The sequence below is a fragment of the Melopsittacus undulatus genome, chromosome 1 (assembly GCF_012275295.1).
Source record: "Melopsittacus undulatus isolate bMelUnd1 chromosome 1, bMelUnd1.mat.Z, whole genome shotgun sequence".
In the NCBI taxonomy this organism is placed as follows: domain Eukaryota; kingdom Metazoa; phylum Chordata; class Aves; order Psittaciformes; family Psittaculidae; genus Melopsittacus; species Melopsittacus undulatus.
The window spans coordinates 41,489,000-41,514,146 of record NC_047527.1 but is presented as its reverse complement, the minus strand read 5'-3'; the positions used below and the strand labels follow the sequence as shown (position 1 = coordinate 41,514,146).

At 36.1% G+C, this 25,147-nt stretch overlaps 1 protein-coding gene across 3 annotated transcripts in view; it reads right to left on the bottom strand.

The window, feature by feature from the left end:
• Positions 1–25,147, bottom strand: part of PCMTD1 (protein-L-isoaspartate (D-aspartate) O-methyltransferase domain containing 1) — a 43,463-nt gene that overhangs the window by 12,106 nt on the left and 6,210 nt on the right. Inside the window, exons 1-3 of one of the 3 annotated variants that reach the window (XM_031052197.2) lie at positions 17,109–17,128; positions 12,031–12,457; positions 8,361–8,463 (exon numbers count right to left, since the gene is read on the bottom strand). In XM_031052197.2, the coding sequence (XP_030908057.1) occupies positions 8,361–8,463; positions 12,031–12,337 (410 nt within the window). In that variant the 5' untranslated portion in view covers positions 12,338–12,457; positions 17,109–17,128. Of the gene's footprint in view, positions 1–4,714; positions 4,881–8,360; positions 8,464–12,030; positions 12,458–17,108; positions 17,129–25,147 lie in introns of those variants that run through there. The other 2 variants (XM_005152552.3, XM_031052198.2) reach the window with 2 other exon arrangements.

Below are 25,147 nucleotides of genomic sequence, written 5' to 3'. Positions count from 1 at the left end.
CTATCAAGCATATTGTTTTACTACGGAACTTTCCCTAATCAAACACAAAGTCTTTTAATCCTACTTGTCACTGTACCAAACAAGTTGATTTTACTCTATTTGCCTTCAGGATATCGGAACACTTCAGACACTCAATGTCCTTCTGTGTTGCACAGTGCTATCTTTTATTAGATTAATAAAATTGCTGAAAATAAACGGCTTATTACTTTAACATGCAGTATTGACAATCCCATAAGCTATCTATCAAGATAATATATCACAATTATTTATATTTTTTCTTAGTTACTGAATTGAAACTGAACTAAGAAATGCCAAGCGTTCTTTACCATTTGTTTATCTCCATCAAATGGAGAGGGTGTCTTTGCAGACCTTTATATAGGTAACACGAAAAAAACTCTTTACTTCATACATCAGATGCCAAAAATAAGCAATAATTAAGTGTTGGAACAATCTGGAGAAGTTCTAATCACATTAGGTCCTTCAGCTGAACCTGGTATCTTGATTATGTGAGAACCAACTGCCAACAGAACACAGCAACAGAAAATTAGGACTTTTGTTTAAATGAGCACTTGTCACAGGATAAATTTAAGCAGACACAGATCACATTTAGCAATTGTCCAAGGTAATCAAGTAGTTTCAAGCGCACAGAACATCTGTTGACCTGATTCTGTCCCTTCCATCTTTTGCATTTTTGTAATCTGTCCCTCAAACATGTCAAGTTCATCCTCAAAACAGCCACAGTATTTTTAATTCCAACTACATGTAAACAAAAAAAAAAAGGAAAAAAGTCTGTAGAATTTTAAGAGCATTTCTGTCTGCTGCAGCAACTTACAAAAATTATCAAAGTCATAGATTTACTGCCCATGATCTTTTAAGCAAGATTCCCCACAGATGTCAATACAATGAAGCATTACACTCTGGTATAAAATGAACATCCATTTAAAAGAAAGCACACAGACGAAGAATTAAGATTAGAAAGTTTGTTGCTCTTGTATCCATATCCACCAATCTAATACTTGTGTGATAGCAAGACATTAATTAAAAAAGAGAAAACAGTACAATAATCTACCCTAACAGCAGCAGTTGTTTTAAAGGGGGTTAATTTGTTGCTCCTACCGTAATACCCACACAGAGAACGGACCCTTCAATTACTTCCAATTCTGAAGATGTATAGGATGCTTCTTGGGCTAAGCAATTCTACCTATACAACCTTCATGACTGCAGGATGTTATCCTGTTGTCTCTTCAAGATAAAACTAGGTGCAAATACATATTTGATTCTCTAAAAAGGAAGAAGTTCAATTGAAGGAAAAAAAAAATCAAATAATTTAAAGGAAAACCAATTTTCAGCATCCACAGGCCCATGTTTGAAGGAAACAGTATGATGCTACAAGATGCTTTGAAAAGTACAGTACTGAGGAACCACTTAAACAACTTACGCCTGTCTTTTGCTGGGAGGAAAATTAATTAGTTCTTTAAAAATGAGCATCAGTCCAACTACATTTACACCTCTGACCCACTACATTCATACCAGAACATCACCTAACAGTACTCCTCTGCCTATCCCCAATGTTTACTAAACACACTTTTATCTCAGCTTGCTGCTCACAGCCCTTAACAGAAAGCCTATTTCAGTATGAATTCATACTGGAACATTCATATGAAATACAAATATCAGAATATGAAAATATTGTTTTCCCATCCACACTCCTTCAGTCAGTCAACTCAAATCTTCCAAAAAGGTCTGAAACTTCAATCAGTACCACCAAGCTGCTCCAAGTCATTCCCTCTAGTAAGAAATTCATGTATTTAAATTGAGGCATAAAGGACTACTCTTCAACTTTGATGATGTGCAAGAAAAGCTTGGCAAGTTAACACTTGCCATTTAATCCACAACGGTACTACACTGGAAAAAAGAATTTGAAAGCACTGCAATACAAATTTCATAAAAAATTATGAAGAAAAAAGTAAACAAAAACAGGTTTTAATAGATATTCCAAAATAGAATAGTAAATCCAAAGTAAGAACTAATAAAATTAGCTTTACATGAAACTTCCCGTAAACCAAATACATTAATAACCAGACACTGAAATTAATTTGCAAATGTGTAGACTCTGAAAACTTATAATAGAACATTAAGCTATTTATGCTACCATGAGAAAGAAGTAACAACTACTTTTGTCCTAGACTAATATACTGCTATTCTAATTCTAATATATTGCTGACCAATATCTGATACAAAAAGACTCCTCAAGATAGTGGAATAAGGGAGAGAAAATAAAACTAGTAGATTGGTCTAGAAATTTCTTACTCTTTTTACCTACAAAACACGGGCCTTTCTAAAACACAGCTACAGCAGCTGGAAAATTAGTTTCCTGCAGTTATTTTAAGATAAGGACTGAAAAGCCACACATAATTTAATCTAGAAAGTTCTGACTCCTTCGTCCATTTGCATTAAAAAGACAAGCCTCTCAGAGCCTCTCCTGTGTCAGACAGGGGAAATAAATTGGTAATTTTACTCCAAGTAGTCTTAGAACCTATTTAAGTACTGATGCATTCACTGAAAGAAACTGTGAAGAAGTGTTCAGGCAATTTAGCCAATATTTCAGGTTTTAAACTGACATAAAACTTATCTTCTTTGAGAACCACATACAAAGGTCAATACTCACACAGCTTTGTGCAATACAAGATGCCACAAGAAGATGGAACAGAATAATGGAACACTTTCCAATTTCTATGCTTCATTAGACTTTCTCCTTTTACTTGACTGTAAAAGTGCTTCAGAACTAGTGTATCAATTGGATTTAAAAGTGGTTCGTATACATTGTAAGAAAAGGTTTTCCCATTTGTTTCTTATTAAATATTTCCCATGTTATACCCTGCCAGTGATGTCTATTTAAGATTAAATCACTATCCAAGAAACCTGAAATCTGCATCAGCTAATAGGGGAATACAAATTCTAAAGACTGTTCTTCCCTATTAAGTGAGACAACAGCATGACAAGATGGAAAGTTCTGTTTTCCTCTCCGTTATCCATTCAATTGTACTCAAGCATTTTTTCAGCATCTTTAAAACAGTCTTTGGTTCACATATAAATGCATATTCAGGGATTGCTGACACATTTTGTGGAGAAGTTACATTTTACCTATTGGTATTGTTCTTTGTGAGACCTTCTGCATGTAAACTACAAATTCTAGAATAAATGAAAACAAAAATATTCAATCTTTGAAAACAAAACCAAACCTACAATGATAACTTTTAACTCCCCTGTATCTAATTACAATAATATTATTTTTGCCAGCACTAAAGTGATGCTGGTAGAATTTCTATTTAGTAATTTTGCCTCTAACATTCTTTTCAGCTTCCAGGCAGTAAGAAACCTGTACCTCTACTTTGCTTGCATGTGTCATCTTCATTTTTAAATAAAATTGTCTTCTATTATATTGTTCTTATGAATAAAATTGCTTTTCTATTATATAACCTCACCCTTTTTATAATTTCTGATAGTCATCACTTTCACTCAAGTGAAACAAACAGATTACTCTTTTTTTCTTAAGAAAAACTGAAACACAGGCTTTTAAGATTTATCTTACTCTCCCTTCAATACTTGTTTAAATTTGTAAACTTAATTTTTCGCTACTATGGTAGCAAAATGAAGAATTGTACTGAAGGAATAATTCTTAAAGTATATAGGAATATGGGTACGAGCAAAAATTTGTCACTTCAGTTTATTGGCAGAGCCCTAATATATCCATGGATAGAAGATTCCAAAACAACTTATCTGTTTACATAAACAGAGGAGTATTTTCTTTCTTCTTTTACTGAAGCAATGTTTTTTATAGGTCAAAACTGTCATGTTTTGTGAAGCAACAGATTTTACAGGAACAAGCACCAAGCATTGTCTTCACTTGCTTTAATTTAACAGATGTTAGTTCTACTACCAAAACTTGTTAAAATAACAGATTTTCAATGAAAGGCAGTCTCCACAATGTTATTTATTTCTAAAAGACATTTTATGTATGGTTCTGAGGAGGCAAAAATACATATTTCTGCAACTATCAAATGCTTTAAAAACACAGGTTTAGTTCCTTCCTAGGTAAGAGTAGATTAAATTGTCATTTTTTGAGCATTCTGGTTTACAAGATGTAGGACTAGAAATATTACTTCTTATATGTCCAAATTAAAGAAGGAATATTCCAGAAGTTTATTTTCCTTTCCTTTTTGTTTAACACTATCTCTGGCATCGAAGAATCCCACTGGTATTCTTTTAGTCCCTGTGCTGTTCCAGTTAAGACTAAACCTCAGCAAGAAGTAATTCACCAGTAAAAAAAAAAAATTAGTTACACTATTTGCAACTAAGTTATCAGTAAGATGCAAAACTAGAAAATCATGGGTGAACTTTGGAGACAGTTTCATTTGCCTGCTTAGACTTCCACTGCAATGATTAACCAGCTGCACAGGAAGAAAGGAGCTTTATTTTCTTCATGTGGATAGAAGGACTTTTCCAAACTTTCCATTTCAAATCTGCTTTAATGAAAAGAAAGTGAGCCTTCAACAGCCTAGCAGGAGGCTTGAATTTCAGTGAAGACAAATATTCTGTTGGAATATTAAGCATACTGTTTTTCAATGCCAACACAATCTACTACAGGACTTCAGGAAGAAGTTTCACCCATAACAGTTATCCCAGAAGTAGTACTAGGGTTCTTGTCACTTACCATTGAAGTGGTTTCTTTTGATCCTGAGAAGGGTTGATTTTCTTTCACAGCAGAGACTTCACCAGCTTACCCAGGTTTGGTTTTTGATAGGGTGCTAGAAGATGGGCAACCTAGCTTTGCCCTGTGGCTCTCTCTCCAAGCTGGATATTCTAGGTCTAGAAGTTGACTGGGAGCAGAAAAGACAACACATTCCCCTTCAATAAACAGGTGAAGCGGGGCCTGGTACTTGCACATATGTGTTTCAGATAATGCCTTCTTAAGGAATGATTTTTTTCCCCTTTAGTCGGCATGCACTCCCTGAAGGCTTTAAGAACAAAGAGAGCCTTACACATATTTCAGACTCAGACAATTTTCTTTAGTCTACACGCAAAATCTTTGAACCACAACCATGACAACGCTTTCAAATGGAACTTGTCCTTTGCTTCTACTGGCAAACACATGTTGTCAAGTAAACCCAAGACAGCATTTTACCTCTTAGAATGAACAACTCCACCTCCATTTAGAGGAAAACTATTTTTATAGATTGGTGGGATATGGATACAGATACAAGTGATAATTGGAATAATTTTTCTTTCTGAAACAGGTATCTGATAAGCCTTTCCTCCGATGAACAGCTCAAGAGGCCAAAACTGAGATAAGTCCCATTTCCAAAGGTAAATAACCCTCCTTTTAAGCACAGAGACTCAAATCCTTCTGGACATGCTATTTTTACACCGCTTCCAGTCTTTGGTCAAGCACCTACCCCAATCATAAAAAAAAAAATTATTACATTCCAACAATATTCTTACAGGAATCAAGAAAAAAGTCATTATACCACAAAGCACTGGCTCATTCCCCAGTAAAAATGGCATCAAAGTAATACTTCGTCTCATCAAGCGAAAACCCAGCTAAACCATTATGACCCAGCTCCACGCAAAAGACAGATGCAAAGCCAATGGCCTAGTGCACAAAGCAAAGGAACACCACAAAGCTTCAAAACAATTTTTTAGGTTGAAGCTCACCCATATGTATGTACCTGTAAAGTTAAACGCGTTGTTTGTTTGAAAAGAAGATGGCCAAGAGTATTCAGACCAGACTGAAGAACATTATATACTGAACAAAGAGTGCTGGGAAGTGGCAATGCAAAGTTTCACAGAATTCCCCATCCACATAACTCTAATGAATGCCAGGAAAACTGAACGTGGTCTCTAAGCTCCTTCTGTCCCCCACATGCCTCATTAGAAGCTGCTGGCAAGTTTAAGACATTTTTCTCCCATCACACACACACACACCAGTTTAGACAATTAACTTCATTCATACCAGTCAGTCACATAAAATCTATTTTCAAACAGTAAGGACACCTGCTAGGTATACACCAGCATTGGATAGCAGACAGACAAAACACTACCTTTAACCTGAGTGGTCTTTTGTCCAAATACTAAGCTGACCAAACCAGCAGTTAAGTTCAGATGCCACAGTCGACACAATTTTGGCTAAATAGTTTTCACTTATAAATGAAGATGCAGGAGAAAGTTACTGAAACAAGAATCTGAACCAGACATACTGACCCTGAGCACATTACTTTGAGAGGCAGATCAAAACTGAAGACACAATGTATAAATTTGCTTGTATTAGAATATACAAAGACCCCACCACAGAAAAATCCACACATCTTCATTAGCTACATTAAATTACAGTATTTACAAAGAAAGCATTTAGAACCAGCTGTGCAGACAAGTTACAAATCCCCCCAAACCACAAAATTCAACCAGCCAATCAGTCTCACATCAGCTGTAGTGCAGCTACTACCAAGTGGATTTGTATCAAAAAGCACTTTCACAGAAGTATAATTTTTGTTAGGTTGGTGAAGAGGATTTTTTTTGTGGTCATTGCTTAGTATTTTGCTCCTGTGAGGAAAGGGTAGATTCTTAAATGGCATATGCCAAGATATAACATACAAATAAGGTTTAGATCATACTAACCAACCTGCTGACTTCTCCCCCTCACTGGAATAGCACTGTAAAATTAAAGATCAATTTAACTATCATTGCAACAGCAGACAGCATTTATAACAGTCCCCAGGGCTGACAGTTGCTAAATCAGAGTAAAATATGCCACCTGTCCTTTAAGAGTATTTAGATCATTTACTATGTATGATCACTTCTTCAAACACTATGTACATGCAACTCTGACGTTTACTTCTGCCAAGTTTAGCCACCCCAGTGCTCTGATACTAATTTAAAGAAACATCCTAATCAGATTTTGCTTAAACAATAGTAACGTTTCCTTGTTATCCCTTCACTCAGTTTCTATGTCTGTACATAAATGTATCACCAGCTTGGAAAGACATTTCAATCAAAACCAGCTTTTTGTACGTCTCATAGACCAACTTACAGGAATGCAGGAGTACAGGAACTGACTAGCTGTCAAACAGATCTAACTTGAAAGAGCCACTACTGCAATATTATTAATGATCATAAGTAAACACATTTCACACACTTTTTTTAAAGATGGATTATATGAAGTACATCATAAAGCTCCTTACTGAAGTATTTTTTATTTATTCTGGCTTCTATTATATGTATTAACCTCATCTAACAAGTGTTTGCATAAAAATTAAAGTAGTAGTAATGAAACATATGTATTTTCTCTTACATAATTTTATTTTAGAAACAGTACTAAAATCACCTAGTCAATACATAAGTACAGAATTTAATTCAGATACAGGTAACAACAGGATGATAATTTTCTGTTACTTAGGAGCATTAAAGAGTAAGGTCTGTGGTGAGACCACAGCTCCCAAAGTTTAAGGTATGGAAAAAGTGGATTGAGCTCCAGCCAACATAACCAAGGGCATGGCAGCTCATAAAGCACATCAGAGGTAAAGGGATAGAAATAATTGTTTCTGCTGCCTGCTGAGGAGAGAAGGCTTAGAACACGCAATTCTTAGGCTACTACAATGCAAAAGCTTTTCTTCATTTTCAGAAGCTACCTTATAACCACTGCTGGAGAACTTATTGCCTGTAAGGGAAAGAAGTCTTTACAGAGAACAGCCCTTGCTTTTCTTTTCACAAAGGCAGAGAGGCCCAAGATCCAGATTCTTACTGGCCAGCTTCAAATTAATAAAAAATTGTTAAGTAGGACAAATAAGGTTCAAAGCCCTGTAAACAGCAGTAAAAATGAGTGGTGTATGAGAATAAATTAATGCACGTAAGTCCATCTTCTCAGGTAATAAACATGAAGACAAATCAGATAAATTCACTCAGGTCTACATCAACAGCTATAGGTTAGAAAAAGTTAATTCTGTACAGAAAGATGATGTACAATTATGTAATAAAAACTCATATAGATACAAATAACCCTATACATGCAAAGACACTGATGTACTACATCATTTTCTTATGTATATACATATGCATGTACATGCATATACATACACATGCCAATGCGTACATACCAGTTTTGTTAATTATTAAACAGCAGAAATACTCCCACACTTTTAGAGGGCTGCCTTAAGCACTTACCTCACCAACTAGTGCCGCAAACTGGAAGCTTTATGTTTTGGTTGTGTGATGCTATTCTCCCCTCCCTAAACTCAAGTAATAATACATTCAGTTTACAAACAAAAACACTGCTGCAAAGTGAACTAGACCAATTAGATACTTACTTATCAAAACTATCACTGTATTTTATGAAGCTCTCCAGCTTTTCCTTGGCATATTCTACCACATCTGAATGGAGCTCTATTCCATGATTTATCCCAAAAGGTCCTGTAAATAAAAACAGCAGGATGTTTTTTGTTGGTTTGGCTTGTTTTTTGTTTTCTTTTTTCCTTTAAGCACAGCACGATTAAATAGAACAGTATTATACCTTTCATCTGTGAAAGTACTAACATCATATAAAACACACGAGTCTCCATCACCACCAGACAAAGTTATTTTTTGCATCTGAATTACCAAAGCTTACGAGGAAGGTAAAAGGCTAAAAGATCAATGAAAGTACAAGGACAGAACTGTGGTAGAACAATTCTATAAAATGAATTTTCTTCATAAGTAGGCAGGGGAAAAGTCTGAGGACCTTTCAACAGTTTTAGTTGGAATACAGCATTTTAAAATCATAATTTAGTCTGTATTTGTTTCTTTAGATTTTGAAGTTTTATGATATCAAAATTCACATGTTTTGACAATTTGGGAGACTGGGTATTATAACTCTTAGCCACATCTCTCTTCTATTTTGTAGGTTCTAAAATCAGAAGTCTGCTCCCTGTTTACTTATGTAATTAATTTCCATCTAGAACACTGAAGTTTACTACATTATGTTCATTCCTCACAACTGTAACACTGCTTTCCTACAATTGATCCTAGTATATTTCCAAATCAATTAGCATGCCCATAACATTAATTTTCAGAAATAAAAAATATAACAGTATTATGAGAATTATCCACATCAGGAAGGAATCTGAATCAGAGAGTCACATTTGCTGGGGGGATTCTATATTTAACATGCACAAGTAGCCCAGGGACTTTAGTCACTGGAGCACAGAACTGGAAAAGGGGAAGAAGAGAAAGTAAACAGCAAGATGAGACAAACCTTGTATTTATAGCTTCTACAGCATTTTAAATCTTTCCTAAATATTTAGTTCAAATATGTTACTCCAGTCAAAATTCAGTTTGTCTTTTCTAGGACACACACTAATAACACCGAGAAAGCTTTCATCTTACTGCAAGAAAGAAAATATTGCATGCCACTAAGCTGATGAATAACTGCAATTCTTAACATAGTATAGTAAATTTGCTACTAAGTGAAATAAAATCAATCCACTAGGTTACCATAGACAGTGCTTATAAAAGCTCTTGTTGGCAGGCAAGAGATTATCCAAGGAATATTCTTAGAACTTGTGAAAGCAAGTACCTCCTGTTGACACTCACCTACTGTAAATTTGGTTTATTATCTATCACATTGAGTAAAGCATTAAGATACATGACTATTTTCTAGCTGTTTAATTATTTACTTGCATAGTAAAAGCCTACAAAGTTTCTAAGCCATGTAGTTAGTTTTACAGCACGCAACAGCATCTAAGGCACTTTAATAAAAAAATTATTGCCATTAATTTAAAATTAAATTAATTTAAAAAATGAAACAACATCATCCATCCCGAAATTCACATATACATTCCTTTCAAGATTCAATTTTGAAAAAGAAAGAACTAAAAACCTGAAATGACAGTTGCTCCAACAGCTTGGAATTAAATCTATGAATACAAGACACCACATAATGATACACCATAGTATTTGTAATTTGAACAGAAATATGATAAACATGTTCTCTTTTATCAGGAAAAAAAAAATCACAGCTGCACATTTAAGTAAAGGGTCAGCTAGTCTTAAAAGTGTGAAACCAACTTCTCTGCTACTGCCTTTTGTGAAGTGGCTTCTTTCAGCATAAGCTAAAAATTCCACTATCTAGTCTTAACCACATTTCCATTTTTACAAAATCAGCAACAGTTAATTTAATCTTAATGGAGTGGAGGAGGTTTTTTAATATGTTGCTATACTTATTGTTTACCAGCTTTGAAGTATTTGCTAATTTAATCTAGTCATTCTGACAGTGCCAGTGTGGCAGAAATACTACTCACTATGTTGTCAAATTGAAAGATACCCAACTACTGTCAAAACCCACATGGTTCTGTTACTAATTGCAGCATACACTGAAATTGGTTTTAAATACATGGGAACTTTTAAAAATACCTATAGTTTGTCAGAAAATTTAATCTGGGTTGTTTTTTTTTATTTTTTTTGTCAAAACAGTTCCCTGGTTTGAAACTTACACTAAAATAAAAATTATATGTAGCTAGTAATTTCATCAAATGGAGCAGAACAAGAAAATAAAGGTACACAAATTGTCTTTATACCTTCCATGTCTCACCCTAGCACTCAAACCACATTATAATACCAAGTAGACTTTTAAAACTAGATACAGCACTACAGAAACATGGAAAGTCTGCTTCTGCAAGTAGATGAGCAGTCGCTTGCTCCAGGCTCCTCAGCACTGCTAGAGAAGTATCAGCACCTGAGCTGGGTGTGTGGGAACATCTGCAGCGTAACTGTGCTCCTCAAGGGCTGTCAGCCAATCTCACCCTCTGCGGAAGACAAGTCTTTTCCTGTTTAATTTCTTCAAATCTGCATAGAATATTCTGAAGGACAGGAATTCTGCTTGACAAGGAGGTCAAACCGAGAAGCATTCAATAGTAACCAACAGCCACTCAAAAGTTGTCAGATTATTACACAGGTACAACTGCAATATATAAGGCACATGTTCTTTTTTAAACATCATAGCTAAGAGAGAATAATGCAATAATAAAGCTTTCCACACGACAAAGAAATAAATGAATACCATTATTTGCTACCCTGAGGAAAGACTTCAGAGAGAAAAAAAAAAGCAGCATTATTTACTAATTGTTTTAATAATGAATAGACTGTTGAACTTGGAATCTTACAATCTAATTAGAAGTAGCTACCCCTAAACAGAAGTAATCTTGAAAAAGGCAAAAAAAAAACACTTTTATGGAATAGATTACCTTTTTTTTAGTTTATTTTTACTAGGAATAAATATAATTCCTGTTTCCACAAGCGAACTGTGGAATCTCTTGAACTGATTGGTATTAACTGGAGCAAAAGACGCTGCTGGAAATGCCAACAAATCACTTTTGTTACATACAACTAGGGATAATTTGTACTCTTTAAAAAATAAGAACAGATGACAAAAAGTAACTAAGTAAAAATTAACAAACCAACTCTTCACATCTCAGCTTTGTATATGAATAGAGATGCAAAAACTTGCATAGTACTTGTCACCACAGTTTCTGCAACTAAGGAAATATGAAAACTCCATGTAATACAGTCAATAAATTTACATATATCAAAACTATATACTAAAAGAAGTTATTTCATGTAATGAAATTAATTTGTAAAAAATAAGACTATTTATTGGTAAATATGCTCTGTATTCTAAATACTCTATATTCTGTATTCTAAACTCCTCAAATTGTTCCTTTATCCTTTTCCTTTTAAACAAAAGGACAGTTTCCACTCAAATGAGAATTTTAGACTACAGAAAGGCAAACAGGATTAACTACCTCTTCCAAAACACTCCATGAATTATCACTGAACAACAGTGTCAGTGAACAGCCTGTAGATAGCATACAGTATCTATAACAACACACCTCAAACACCTAGTCCTAAGTGTAATACTGTCATTTTTAAAGAGAAAGTGAAGTGTTAAAGGACTTGTACAACCCTGTATAGTGGAGGAATGGTGTATTAAAACGTTTAGGTTACCTAATATTAATCCCACCATTGTACTCAAGTATCCGGTTCCACTACCCAGATTTAGAAATGATAATCCAGGCTGAAGCTTCAGTGCTTCCATGACTTCAGAATAAATGCAGGGTGCTGACAAGTGTATATTTCCATGCTTCCAGGCCAGGTCTTTATAAGCACTGTCCCTGTGTCCTTCCAGATAATAATCACCACGATCAATTGCTCTGAAGGCTTGCTCCACACTCTCAGTGCGAATGTACTGAGCTTCTTTCAAGTTATCAATTAAGTCATCGTTGTCTTCTCCAGCACTCACAGCTCCTCCCATGCCGAACTTCTGTGATAGTTCAATTAGTTTGCAAAATACATTAGGAGAAGAGTTTTTCCAAAAGAAGAAGTATGTAATGGATTCTCAGTTCTTCTTTCAGAAGCACATCACAAATGAATCCTGGAAAATAGATATGTTTATATAACTTGAGTTTCAAAAGAGAAACAAACCAACAACTCTTAGAAGGTGATGAAATATTAGTATTGGATCATTTACAAAGCAGAACTACTAAAAGTCAGGACAGTTAGTATTTAATCAAAATTCTGACCTTCAATCCAACATTTTTCAGCTTGGTTTTATGATGTCCACACAGGCCATCTACATTAGCATTGCATCGTGTTTACACAGACACTGAAAATGCTATAGTGCTAAGAACAGCAACTACCTTTGGACTAGCTGTAGTCCCATCCTGAGAACTAAGTGTCCAAATAGTACTTGGGAGCATGTATCAAGTTAGCTAAATTTGAAAAGAACTGAAATCAACCCTCAGTGGGAGACAAAGCCAGGTCAGTAGTGATGTCCAGAAAATGCTTCTCAGGTGTTCAATTCTGAGTTGAAAAAGAATACCAGCGCAGACACAAATCTACATTACTCCATTCTGGGTTCAGCACAGGAAATCCCTCTGCATACCTGAGCTCCTCCTGCTTGCAATACTCACTAGGAGAGTATGAATTCTTTAAGTACCTAAAAGTTTTCAAGAACTTGCTGGCGCTTAAGAATTAGCAAATTTCATGGATTCTACACAGCATATTCACTTCAAAGTTATTCCTTCAGAACTGTATTTTACCCGCAGTTACTACATTGTTAATCACGAAACACCTAAAATCCAGATGTTAAAATTCTAATATTGCATGAATTATCGGTAAAATAGCAACAGAAGACTCGAAGAAAGGAAAAGAAAGAAGTTTAATCCACCACTTCCAGATAGAGTACCCATACTGAGCCAATTGTTAACATTAATTACAAAGTCAGTTTAGATAGCCGAAAGACCATCATGAGCCTGCTCCATACTCCAGGTAACTGGAAGAAGAAAAAACACACACACACACAAAACCAAAAGCACCACAAAACAAACAAACAAACAAAACCTGGACACATGCTGACTCTTTAACTGCATTGCTGAGTTATCACCTTTGAAATAAATTCCCCCTGCCTTTTCAAACAAGCATATTTCACCAAGCACTTTTTAAAAAATATGAATGCAATCTTTTATCCAAGAACACTCCAATGCAATTCAGCAAATTCCTGGTTTGTACATGCCTATTTGTGCAAACTTGTGAGTCAGGAACTCACAAAAGCCATCCAGATGCACAAGCTCATTTATGTTATCAGAATGAAGCCAATTCCCAATTTTACACTCTGGGGATCACTGCAACACAATTTTCACTCTTAATATCCTAGTGTTCCATAGCAGACAGTAGGCCCGTGTATGCTTAATTGCGTAAGAATGTCCCTTTCTAATTCGGAAAAAAATGGATCATTCAGACAGAAGTATGGAAAGGGATAATTTTCTTAAGTAAAAAAAACAAACAAACAAAAAAAAGTACAAATATATTCCAGCCCTGATTGTCTGCACTTGCATCACACCCAAAGGCTCAATCAACTACTGAACCACGTGACAGATAGCAAGTCCTACAGTGACTAAAGCAAGAGATTCTGCAACAGAATCGCCCTGAAAAGGTTCATTACTGTCTTAAGAAATGTTTGAAAATAATTTTAACTGAAAAAGTAAATGCAAGAACTGAATACTTTCAGACTAATGCTGCAGCTACATTTGAAAAACAGGACTACCCCTTCCAGCCGTAGCCGCAGAATGCATTCACCATCACGCACCAGCAGATGGAGAACTTCACCAGCTATCTACACTCAGCTGGTGAGCAGACATACACACAACCCCTCATGAAAAGGCTGTTCTTCCAACCTAAAACTTTTATCGTTTCGGTCAAATAATGTCTTTAGTAGTCTCACATAAAATTTCTTTCCCATAAATAACATTTACTAATTTGAATATAGCCACTACACTACAACAGAATTAACTTCTTCAGAAGTAATTTAAAATTCCTGATATTATCTGTTACCTAAAGTTTTTGTGGTATCACAAGATCCTCTGCTAATGACACCCACGAAGCATTTCACCTTCTCTAATGGTTATCATGCAGCATCTCACAGGCAAGAACAGAAAACATCAGGTATGTAGCATGACACTGGAACGTTGGCAAGAAAACAAGAGCCTCCTCTCAAGAACAGGATGCTTGTAACAGCAGAACAGTGGCTAGGTTGGAAGAGCAGTTGAAGTTTGGGTCTTACTCTGCATACACTGCTCCTGGCTGGAAAAAGTGGCATTGTGTAGGCAGTGATACTGCTTGCTTTTTCGGTATCTTGCTTTCAGCTTGCTTTCACTAATCAACCGTAATGTTCTACTCTGGACTCTACAGCTAAGTGATACAGCAAGAATGCTACTTAAGTGGAAGGTGGTGTTAAAAAACAAAACATCCTAGGAAGCTGAAGAAACAGCTTTTCATGAAAGGTGACCTCTTGGGCTCCACGTATTTTTTTTTAATTTACTTTTCTTCAATGCTTTTATGTTTCCAAACTTTTATGTTATGAAAGTAGAATACCTGCTTTTAACAAACACAACAGATGTGTGAAGTCAGAGACATTTTCTACTGTTTTAAATACATAAGAAACCACCTCACAAGCTATTTTAGCACAGCCAGAGAAAAAGGGCAAGTTAATAAAAGCTTTTCTTGTGATAGCTGACCCAGGACCGAAATAAAGAGAGCAGAGCATACTAAGATAAAACTTCTACATATCTACAAAGCTCACAGAGGGCATCCTGTGAAGTTTACCGATACCTAAAAATGCAATTCACAGAGTCCTAGCAGTATTCTGATGCATACTACACCAAAAGCAATATAAATTTCAGAAGAAAGAGCGCATAACAAAATACAGCAACTACCTTTATTCTCAGGAATCTCTGTAAAAAAGAAGCAAACAAAAACGTATAGGTCTTAATTTATATATATAATATATATTCAATACAGTCTTGAATAAAAAAGTTTATTCACTGATTAAAACCAATTACAATTTAAAAATCCTGTTCATGCTGTTCATGATTTTTTTTTACAAGATGAAACACTTCATCTTGTAGTTTCTGTTCACAATAAAAATTAAATGTCACACTTCCCAATTCCTGCAAAAAACCACAGAACTATATCACAACTCTGACCTGTTTCTGACCTAACTTGTAACCAATCTTAATTCCTCATAACTTCTGATTTTTAGTACTGTCACTTTAATCAAACAGGTGTTCTTTAGCTATGTGAATCTATTTCACAAGCTACACAAAACTCCACGAAGTTAGTAACCAGAGATAAGGTTTGCCAAGTGGTTTTTTTTTTTTTTACCAGCTCTCAAAGAAACATAAGTTTTGCATGTTTCAGAATTTTTATAACTACATTTGCTCTTCAAGTTAATTCTTTAGGTCACTAAGGACATGAACACTGTCTTAAATACAGATTAAATACCATACTAGCAAGGTATCCAATTAATTTGACAGACAAAACCTTGCCTCTGCTAAATCCACACAATGTCAAGTACCTTACAAGTACAGTATCTTGTGATACTGATACATCCTGATTCCACACAGATGACTCCTTAAAAATACAAGTTATTTGAGACTACTAACTTGACTTTTATGCTGCTTCAAAGGATTAAGAACAGAAGAAAAAATATAAACTGGGATCAGACATATTTCCAGTCTCCTCCTCAGAACTATTTTCACCAGGCTGTAGCACACCACACTGAATAAAGACTGCAATACACTATTTTAGAATTCAGATGACATGCAAAATTGCTTGGTAAACCTTCTTCTTTAACCCAGGAAGGAGAAGAGACAATACATCACTAAGCTATACATTAATATAGACCTAAGAGTCAGCTGTTAAGTTTCCCCCAAAAAGGAATATTCTGTGACTGGCAATAGGATGGAATTAACCACAAATGCACACAAGGGCCTGAAACACTTCAGTTCATTTAACAATTTCAGTTTAGTCATAGTAGAAGTCAGCAAGATCACTCTGATCAGGAAAGGTTTATATTTTCCAGGCCACCAACCAAGTGTTAAGACCTCCTTCTGTTCAGACTCAATTTGTGCCACTCCTCCAGCTGTAATGAACTCAAGATCATGTTTTACCTGTCCTTGTCCCATCCACCAACTCCTACAACAGGAGTCAAATTTTACTTTAGCTTCCCTTTCCTCCCAAGTAGTGTAACAGTGCCACACCAAGAAGAAATTCAACTCCAAGCAAAACAGCCAAGTGTAAGATTTCAGCAGGACCTCCTGAATAAACAGAATGATTGATTACTATCTGAAACTAAAAGAGAAATCATAACATTAACTTCACCAGCCAAAGACTAGAGAAAACCAAGATCTGAAGTGTGTGTTGGAGTAACTGTAGTAGGCGACTGCAAAAATCAGAATACTGTGGGACATAGAGATATTTCAGCATGAAGCATTTTCAAACATTTTTTAAACTTTCATACATATGCCTCACTTCTAAACTGCTACTGAAAGCAATAAAAAGTCTAAGTGCTTTGGAAAATTAGATACTACTTGAACTGCCTTCTCTTTCACAGCTATTTGTTTTGTCACTCCAAACAGTTCAAAAAAAAAAGGAAAACTGTTGTTTTCAGGATATAGTAACATACTATTTAATGCATTAAGGAAAACTTTATTGGAAATGCATGTTTTTGAAGTCTATAGACTCACCTCACGCAAAAACATTCACTTCTAGCCTACTGCTCAGCGGATCACTTCAAGAAGCTCTTCAAGTTAAACAGAAACAAGTACAAAAGCAAGTACAGTCAGCTCTCTGATGTAATACACTCCACAAAGCATATTTCAAGGTTCTTTGTAATATAGCAATGGAACAAGGAACAGACCACAGGATTAATGTTAAGCCAAATGAATGTAAACAGCTACAACTACTGACTTAACCTGAAATGCATTGACCTACTTGGGCAGAAAATGTTTGTCAAGTCTGATGTAAGCCCAAGCCCTCATCCTACCTGTTCAGGCCTTCCAACAGCTGTTTATACAAAATTCCAGGTGTGTGCTTGATCTCACTCTTCCTCCACATCCAGTCATCTGAACACACCAAATAGCACACACAGTAGTACTACATTACTCTCAGAATATGCACTGAAGCTTATGGCACTCCACAAACAGTCACAAACAGCAACATGCACATCAACACAAATTGTGTGATCAAATGACCTTGACCTTGGTTGTTATATAAGGGTGTAATTTTTGGACTAACCTTACAGAATGTCTATTGAACCTTTTGACTTTTTTTCCTTACCTTTTAACAACAAACAAAAATCAAAAAAAAAAAAGAAGACAATTCACAGATACATTCCTTTCCCAGTCTGTTTTCTTCTGCCCTGGATTTGTTTTTCCCATCTGAAATTCTATCTAGCTCTTCACATGATGGTATGGTTTGAAAGCTGAAAGGAATATTTTTCTATATACCAGATCCATATGCTAGACCTGTTTTCAGGTACGCTGATAAAGACTTTAAAATTCATCACCTTTAATTACAAAGCAAAGAATCCTACAAACCTCCTTCTAATGCAGAGCTTAATATCACATCTTGACTTACTTCTCCTTACTGCTTTGGATCTGAGCAATCAAAACATGTTTGCTGAGCTTCCCAGGCTTCAGAAGCAGTTTCTTCTTCAAGCTTTCCCACCTGTGACACTACATAAATGTGTTCCAAATGCCTACTTCCAAACAAAGAAATAAAAGAGTTCACCATTTCCATCTGAGATAACTAGAAGCATAGTTTTCCATACTTGGGTGAAACCTAGAGTACAGAATAGTTTCTGAAATTTAAAGGTATATTCAAGCAGCCCAGTTCTCTCAGAGAGCAAGTTGTCAGCTGCTGTCTCTATTTAAAACTGTGCTTATGATTCTCCAACAGTTGCCTCTATAATCACCACAGACTCAGCTTCAGTGTTCACATCCTAGAATGCCCTCTGGGCCACTAACTGACCCTTCTTAATCATATCCTGCAAAAACTCCATGCTGAGAGACAGGAAAGCTGTCCCACTGCCCCAGTTTACTGACTCATGAACTGACAGTGAAGAGTACCTGTTGGTCTGCTGAACAACATTATTCCCCTTCTCCCCTCAAATACATGAGAACTTCCAGATTTTCATAGGTACAAATATTATGAATCTAGTCATTCTTGTTACAAAAAGCTTTACATTGGGAACAAGCACAAAAACAGTCTTCTTGATTTGCTAGTATCTAATTTCACAGTTTTAATTCAGCCAGTATCTGCCTTAGTACATTTGTTAAGAAATGCTCATATCTGTAAAATGAAAAAGCCTCCACGGATGAGAGGCTGATGAGCTGACAGACAGCTCCAGAATACTCTGATTAGCCCACCTTTGCTAAGGTCTCATGAGACTGACACCTGACATTATTAACATGTTCAGACTTTAGTATGTCAGGCACAAAGTTTATCCATTACTGATGGACAGAACTAATAACCAGCTCCTCTTCATATTCTGAAGCAAATAAATGGAAATGCTGATAATAGCCTTTTATGTGCTCTGAAAATCATTTTCCAAAGCAGCAAGATGCTGCAACCTAGTATATCACCAGAAAAACAACTAAAACTAATGTGTTAGTCTAGTGATACAGTCTGTAAGATTTAAAACACAAAATGAACAAACACAAAAACCTGGATTATTTTAAGAATTTCAGAGAGCAGTGTTAATTGCAAACAGAAGTCTGAACACCTGACTGACAGTGTCTGTTGCAGCTTACGATGCAGCTTGAGTGGTGGAATTAGACAGTTCCTGCTAGTAATACTTGAGCTAAGCTGCTTATTTTTTTTCAGTTTGGATCTGAGCAATCAAAACATGTTTGCTGAGCTTCCCAGGCTTCAGAAGCAGTTTCTTCTTCAAACTTTCCCACCTGTGACACTACATAAATGTGTTCCAAATGCCTACTTCCAAACAAAGAAATAAAAGAGTTCACCATTTCCATCCGAGGTAAATAGAAGCATAGTTTGCCATACTGGGGTTTTTTTTTCAGTGACAGATGTTAACAGTGCAATAGTTGCCAGTCTCTTGCTTATCATCAGAGGCCAACTATATGCAAATTAGTGATTACACCTCAAGAGGCTGCATATATACCTTTATGAGTGAACTGTGCACCCTACAGTATCCCATCAACTATAGATTTTAATTAATATTGGTTTTCTACCCACACCAGTCAAAAACATTCAGTGGTGCTTTATTTGTAAGACACTGTATAAAATGTTCTCAGGGTAGCCCAAAGTGGTTTAGTAACCTGTTAAAGTTCCACTAAAAGATCTCATAAGCAAACCATGTCAGCTTTACCCTATGTCCAACATAACATAAGATCCCCTATCCTTCCTCTAACAGCAGTGCCCATGAAAGAACCAGGCAGTCCTCTTACAGCACACATTTTAAAGGTCTTGACTCCTCATAGGTGTGCCTAGAGCTCTGTCTATTCCCAGGCTACAACTATTTTAAGTCTGTCCTGTATAAACTAGTCAGAGTACTCCTTTATCACAGACTGGCTGAGAGGCAAAAGATGAGAAGCTTCTCTATAGAGAAAAAGAGCAGTTAAAAGGTAGTAACAGCTTCTTCTCTATTAAGCTTAAAATATCAGGACTTCATAAGAGAGGTATGAATCAGTGATGCTCAATCGATACAGATGTCTGATATTCACCAAGTTTGTACTGTGCACCTGTTTTTTTTTTTTTCAGAAAAGAAACTGCTGTCTGTGCACATATTTCACAGGAATTAGTGAGCTAAAGAGTGACCAGACTGCAAAACTCATTGCCACAATACACAGCTTTGTACAAGAGTATTTAACAGAATACTCATTTCAAGCAGGTTTATATAAGCCATTGCAGTCATATGTTAAGCACTGGAAGAGATGCTTAAAAAAAAAAGAAACAACAACAAAAAAACCCTTAAAATATCTAATGTGTTTAGTCTGAAAACACAAAAGGCATGCAAGTAACAAACATTTCTGCAAATTTTAACATTATGTTAATCACCAGCAAACTAAGACACCTTGACATAAAGAACAAGCCAAGTATTCAGTATTTTTGAAACAAAACCTGCTTCTTCTTCAGGAAAGGCTTAATAATTTAGTTTATGATGACCAGAAGGTAACAAACCACAGTAAAATATGATACTGCTTTATCACCTTCAGAATGTAATCAGTAACAACCGGGGAGGAAGAATCCTCTTTTATAATGAAATACAAAGAAAGTTTAGTACAAGAACTGAAGCATACTTTCCTGACCTATACCATAAACATACTTTCTGCAGCTACAGTTCTTAAGCAAATCCAGTCACATTTAATATAATTTTCTGTAGGCAACATGTGGTCCATGACAAAATATTGACTATTTCAACCAGTGCCTAAGTTCAAAAGCGTACTGCACACAAACATTTCAAGTTATTTAAATAACTCACTTCCAGCAGCAACAAAACAACATATGCCTGTTGCCTTTAGCAAAAGAAAACAGAAATGAGGTCAAGTGTAAAAATAGAAAGTACTTACATTCCTGACACTTGAAACCTCATCTCTGAGCTATGCATTTACTGCAGTTTCTACAAAAAAAAAAAAAAAAAAACAACAAAACACCAGGGCCAAATAAACAAAAGTATCAACCGACTTTATCAAGTTCCCAGTGCTGTAAAACCTTTGGATTTCATGATCTTTAGAGATACATTTAAAAACATCAAAATAGCATGCAATAAACACAACAAACAACATTTAATATTGTATTATCAAAATATTTACTTTCAGTCTGAGAATCTCAACTTCTATTTATTATGCATTCTCTTATAAAATTAAAAAAAAAAAAAAAAGTCCTGATCCTGTTTCTTAAAATAGCACAGTGCAACACAACACTATGTTTTGGAGAAGTTATTTTATTACTTGAGCCTGTAATCCTCAAAAGAGAAGGATGAGTAGGCCACCTTCTCTTCCTCAGAACCATGACAAAATTATTTTACTGATGCAGCTCTCCAGAAGCATCATGCTGGATTCACCATTTCTTTCAAATGTAATTTCTTTACTAAAACATCACACACTAACAGTTACTTTTATCTTGTCAAAGAAAACAGTATCTACTTGCACCTTTGTTTTTGATTCCCAAGTCCTGAATATCACCAAGTATCTTACACTTTAAGGCCCATGTCATAATCTGCCTCATTCTCCAGCCATACTATAAATCCATAAACAGCCTGCCCTAAAGTGATGTGACCTTGTCCACAAATCCCTATTTGTTAAGATGTCCAATGCTTACTTTATGTATCAGAGATTAACTATTCCTTCACGATTCTTACCAAAGGAAAGTGAGAGTTTATCAAAACTTTCAACATACAGATGAACATATGTTCAAGTATGTTTCAACGTACAAGTATGAGCTTCTAAAATCTACCAAACAAGTCTCTATACAATGCAAGGTTATAGTATTAACACTCTTACCAAAGCCTGTTATCAAAGCCTGTTCCAGAAAGATTCATGCAAGCATTATAGCATTCTCCCACTTCTTGCTGCTATTAAAGCACATTACTTTGAAGTAACATTTCGTAAGTATTGAGTTTCTAAAAGTATCACTTTAATTCACACCTCTGTGGCTAGCCAGTAACTTCTACCATGCATTTTGAACTGGCCTTGCAAATGATTAAACAGATTATTTGCTAACAAAGTTAACCCTATTGGATTATGCAATAAAAAGCTGTTCTGCACACAAAAAGGCACAGAGAGTCACATTTGTGGGTGTGGGGAAACCACTGAAACATCCTTACCAGCTGCTCCGAGGATGATCACAGGGGAGCTATGGGCTCTTCCCAATATTCCCCATACCACTGGGCTTTTCCAGGATACTTTTCAGACTGAGACTGCTTACAGGGCTACCAGATTTATCACAGGGTGCAGAGGAAAAGCATGTGGGGATTGCACAAATCTTGTTATAGGATGCTCAGAGAAGAAACCAAAGGTGAGGAAAGGGAGGAATCAAAATGACTTGGAGAGGAACAAGCATGGGAAAACAGACAATGGGGACAAGGACAGACCACCTGTGAACAGGTTGTAGGTCAGTACACATGCCTAGCTGTGCTCTCCTCTAAATCACTGCTGTCTGTCCTGTCTGTAGTCTCCTTCCATAACTCTTTCCCTGGGGCTCTCTTCAGTGTGTATGCACATCTACAAGTAAGACAAGTAGTTCACAGATCACAGAGGCCCAAGTACAAACAACAGCACAGGTGGGCTTTTGCAGGTCAGGATGTGATCGCACAGAATACCACACTCAACCAGCAAGCAAACCAACAGTGTGGCCCTGGAACCAGGAACAGGGCAGACTGTCCAAGCATGGTAACTGGAACAGCTGGCCGATGGAAGAAAAGGTGGATCCAAGTGAGCTGCTGGAGAATCTGTGATGTTTGGGATTAGTGGCTGAGTGTGAATGTATGCAAGCATGTACACCAGGCAATGGGGGATAAAGGAAGCCAAGGGCTAGTTCTGGGGCAGAAAGAATGTCTAAACCCAGTAACTTAAAGATCAATACTGTACATGCACCTTTTTGCCACTAGTAGACATTCAACTCTACCATACAGAAATGGCAACAGGGTAAGGCCATTTGCATTGGCTGTGCTTGAATTAGTGTTTTCTGTGTTAATGTGGTGGCCAACTATGTATTTATACACATACATGCTGAATATATGTATTTCTGTGCTAGTGAGGCTAGGTGCATAGCTTCACTACTGGTTGGATCTGGAGCCATGCATGCCTAAACTAAGAACTAGAAATACTTGAACAAAACCCCTTTATGGCCTTCTTTAAAAGCGAAATCGAAATACATAAGCACATTTTTAACCTGAAAATGCCTCTGCACCATTGTTTTTGTCCCCAGGTATGAATCAAGCACTATTGCAAATACAGCTCCAAAATTATAACATACTTACAGTACAAACAACAGCAGATATATTATGGAAGGTATTTGAAGCATCTAGGAAAGCTTGACCATTTCAAAATATTCATGCAAATACTTCACCAAGAAATGGAAGCTGAGCACCTTTTATTATTGTTTAGGTAGCAGCTGTGCAGATGCATAGTGTAAGCGTATCTTCATTCCCATAATCCTACCTCCTCATCTTTTTCAGTCATACATAGATAGTCTTCACCTGAGAGCAGCATAGTCTACAGATATAACACAAGAGGCTGCTGCATTCGCATAACCTACTGTATTTATATACTGAAAAACTCCAGCTTACCCAGAGCATGCCAGAACTGGTAAATCAAATCCTACACTGTCTGGATTACTCCAGACATTACCACAGAATCTCAGGAAACTCATCAGTAATGAGTCCTAGTCATAATGAATGCATAATTAAATGAAGTAAATAAGCAGAGACTAAGGCCTATGTGATTTATAATGCTGCAACTATCAGCTCAACAGGAGTTATAAAGAAACTCAGCAACTCATTTTTTTCCTGTGTCCTTCCAGTTTCACTGTCCTCCTCACTGCAGTAATCCCAACTTTAGAGTTTCTTTAAGGAAGAACACAGCAAAGCTTGATAAACTGGACAGCAGGCAACTACACTGAATGGAAACAAAACCACAGTTCATTCTCAAAAGGGTAAAGCAGAGAGTTTTGCAAATAAACAGCAGGGTCACATGCTCCAGCCAAAGATCCAGCAAAATTCCACCTGGCAGATTGCAACATGAACACAAGAGTAAACATTTTCAGATGGAAATGAAACCCTTTAATGGCAAACTGATGTCTTACTAGAAATACTCAGTGCATTCATCGCCATCCTTGTAAGTGTTCAAAGCCAGGCTGGACAGGGCTTTGAGCAACCTGGTCTAGTGGAAGGTATCCCTGCCAACAGCAGGGGGGTTGGAATTAGATGAGCTTTAAGGTCCCTTCCAACCCAAACTGTTCCATGGTTCTAGGCTTCTTTGATTCAAAATTACATTAAATTATTAGTACAGCAGGGATACTAACCTTTTGCTTTATCTGCTGAAATTGAGAACCCCATTTAGTGAACTTAAAGAGTTCATTCTTACAGCAATGCTAACTTGCATACATTTTAGCCATACCTATTAAGCAAAAACAATTGTGTTGAAATTATGATTACCAAAATACGGGTTTCAAGTCTTTTTTTAAACTTCAATATATAGATTGTTACAAAGCACAGTGATGCTGACTGGGCTGAGGAGTACCATTTGGCTTTTTCTTTCAAGTATTTATCAAAAAAAAAAACCAAACAAAAAAACACATGGCAATTCCTGAATACCTCTGAAAGCATTTGCTACAGAAATAACAGTAACAAATTCTCAGAATAGTAATCACTTCTAATTTTCTCCCAACCACATGGTCCCAATTCCTCTTTCAATGTTTACAATGTTAAAATCTATAGGAATTAAGCATTTCATTTGGGACAGGGACACCACAGGCATATTAGTTGCTGAATGTGATTCACAAGCTGATTGTTACCATAAACAATTTCAATGACTTCACCCGTTTCACTTACGGAAGCCATACACTGATGCAGTTATCTCTTTTTGGAGAAGCAGATTTTTGTCTCTTTTTTTTTTTTTGTATGAACAAATAATTAAGACATGTCATCTCCAAGATGTTTTCTTTGAAATTTTGTTTCCTTTCACTCCTGAAGACAACAGGAACTGATGGCAAATAACATTTGATTTGGCTGAAGTATAGTACCAGTACATATATATTGAAC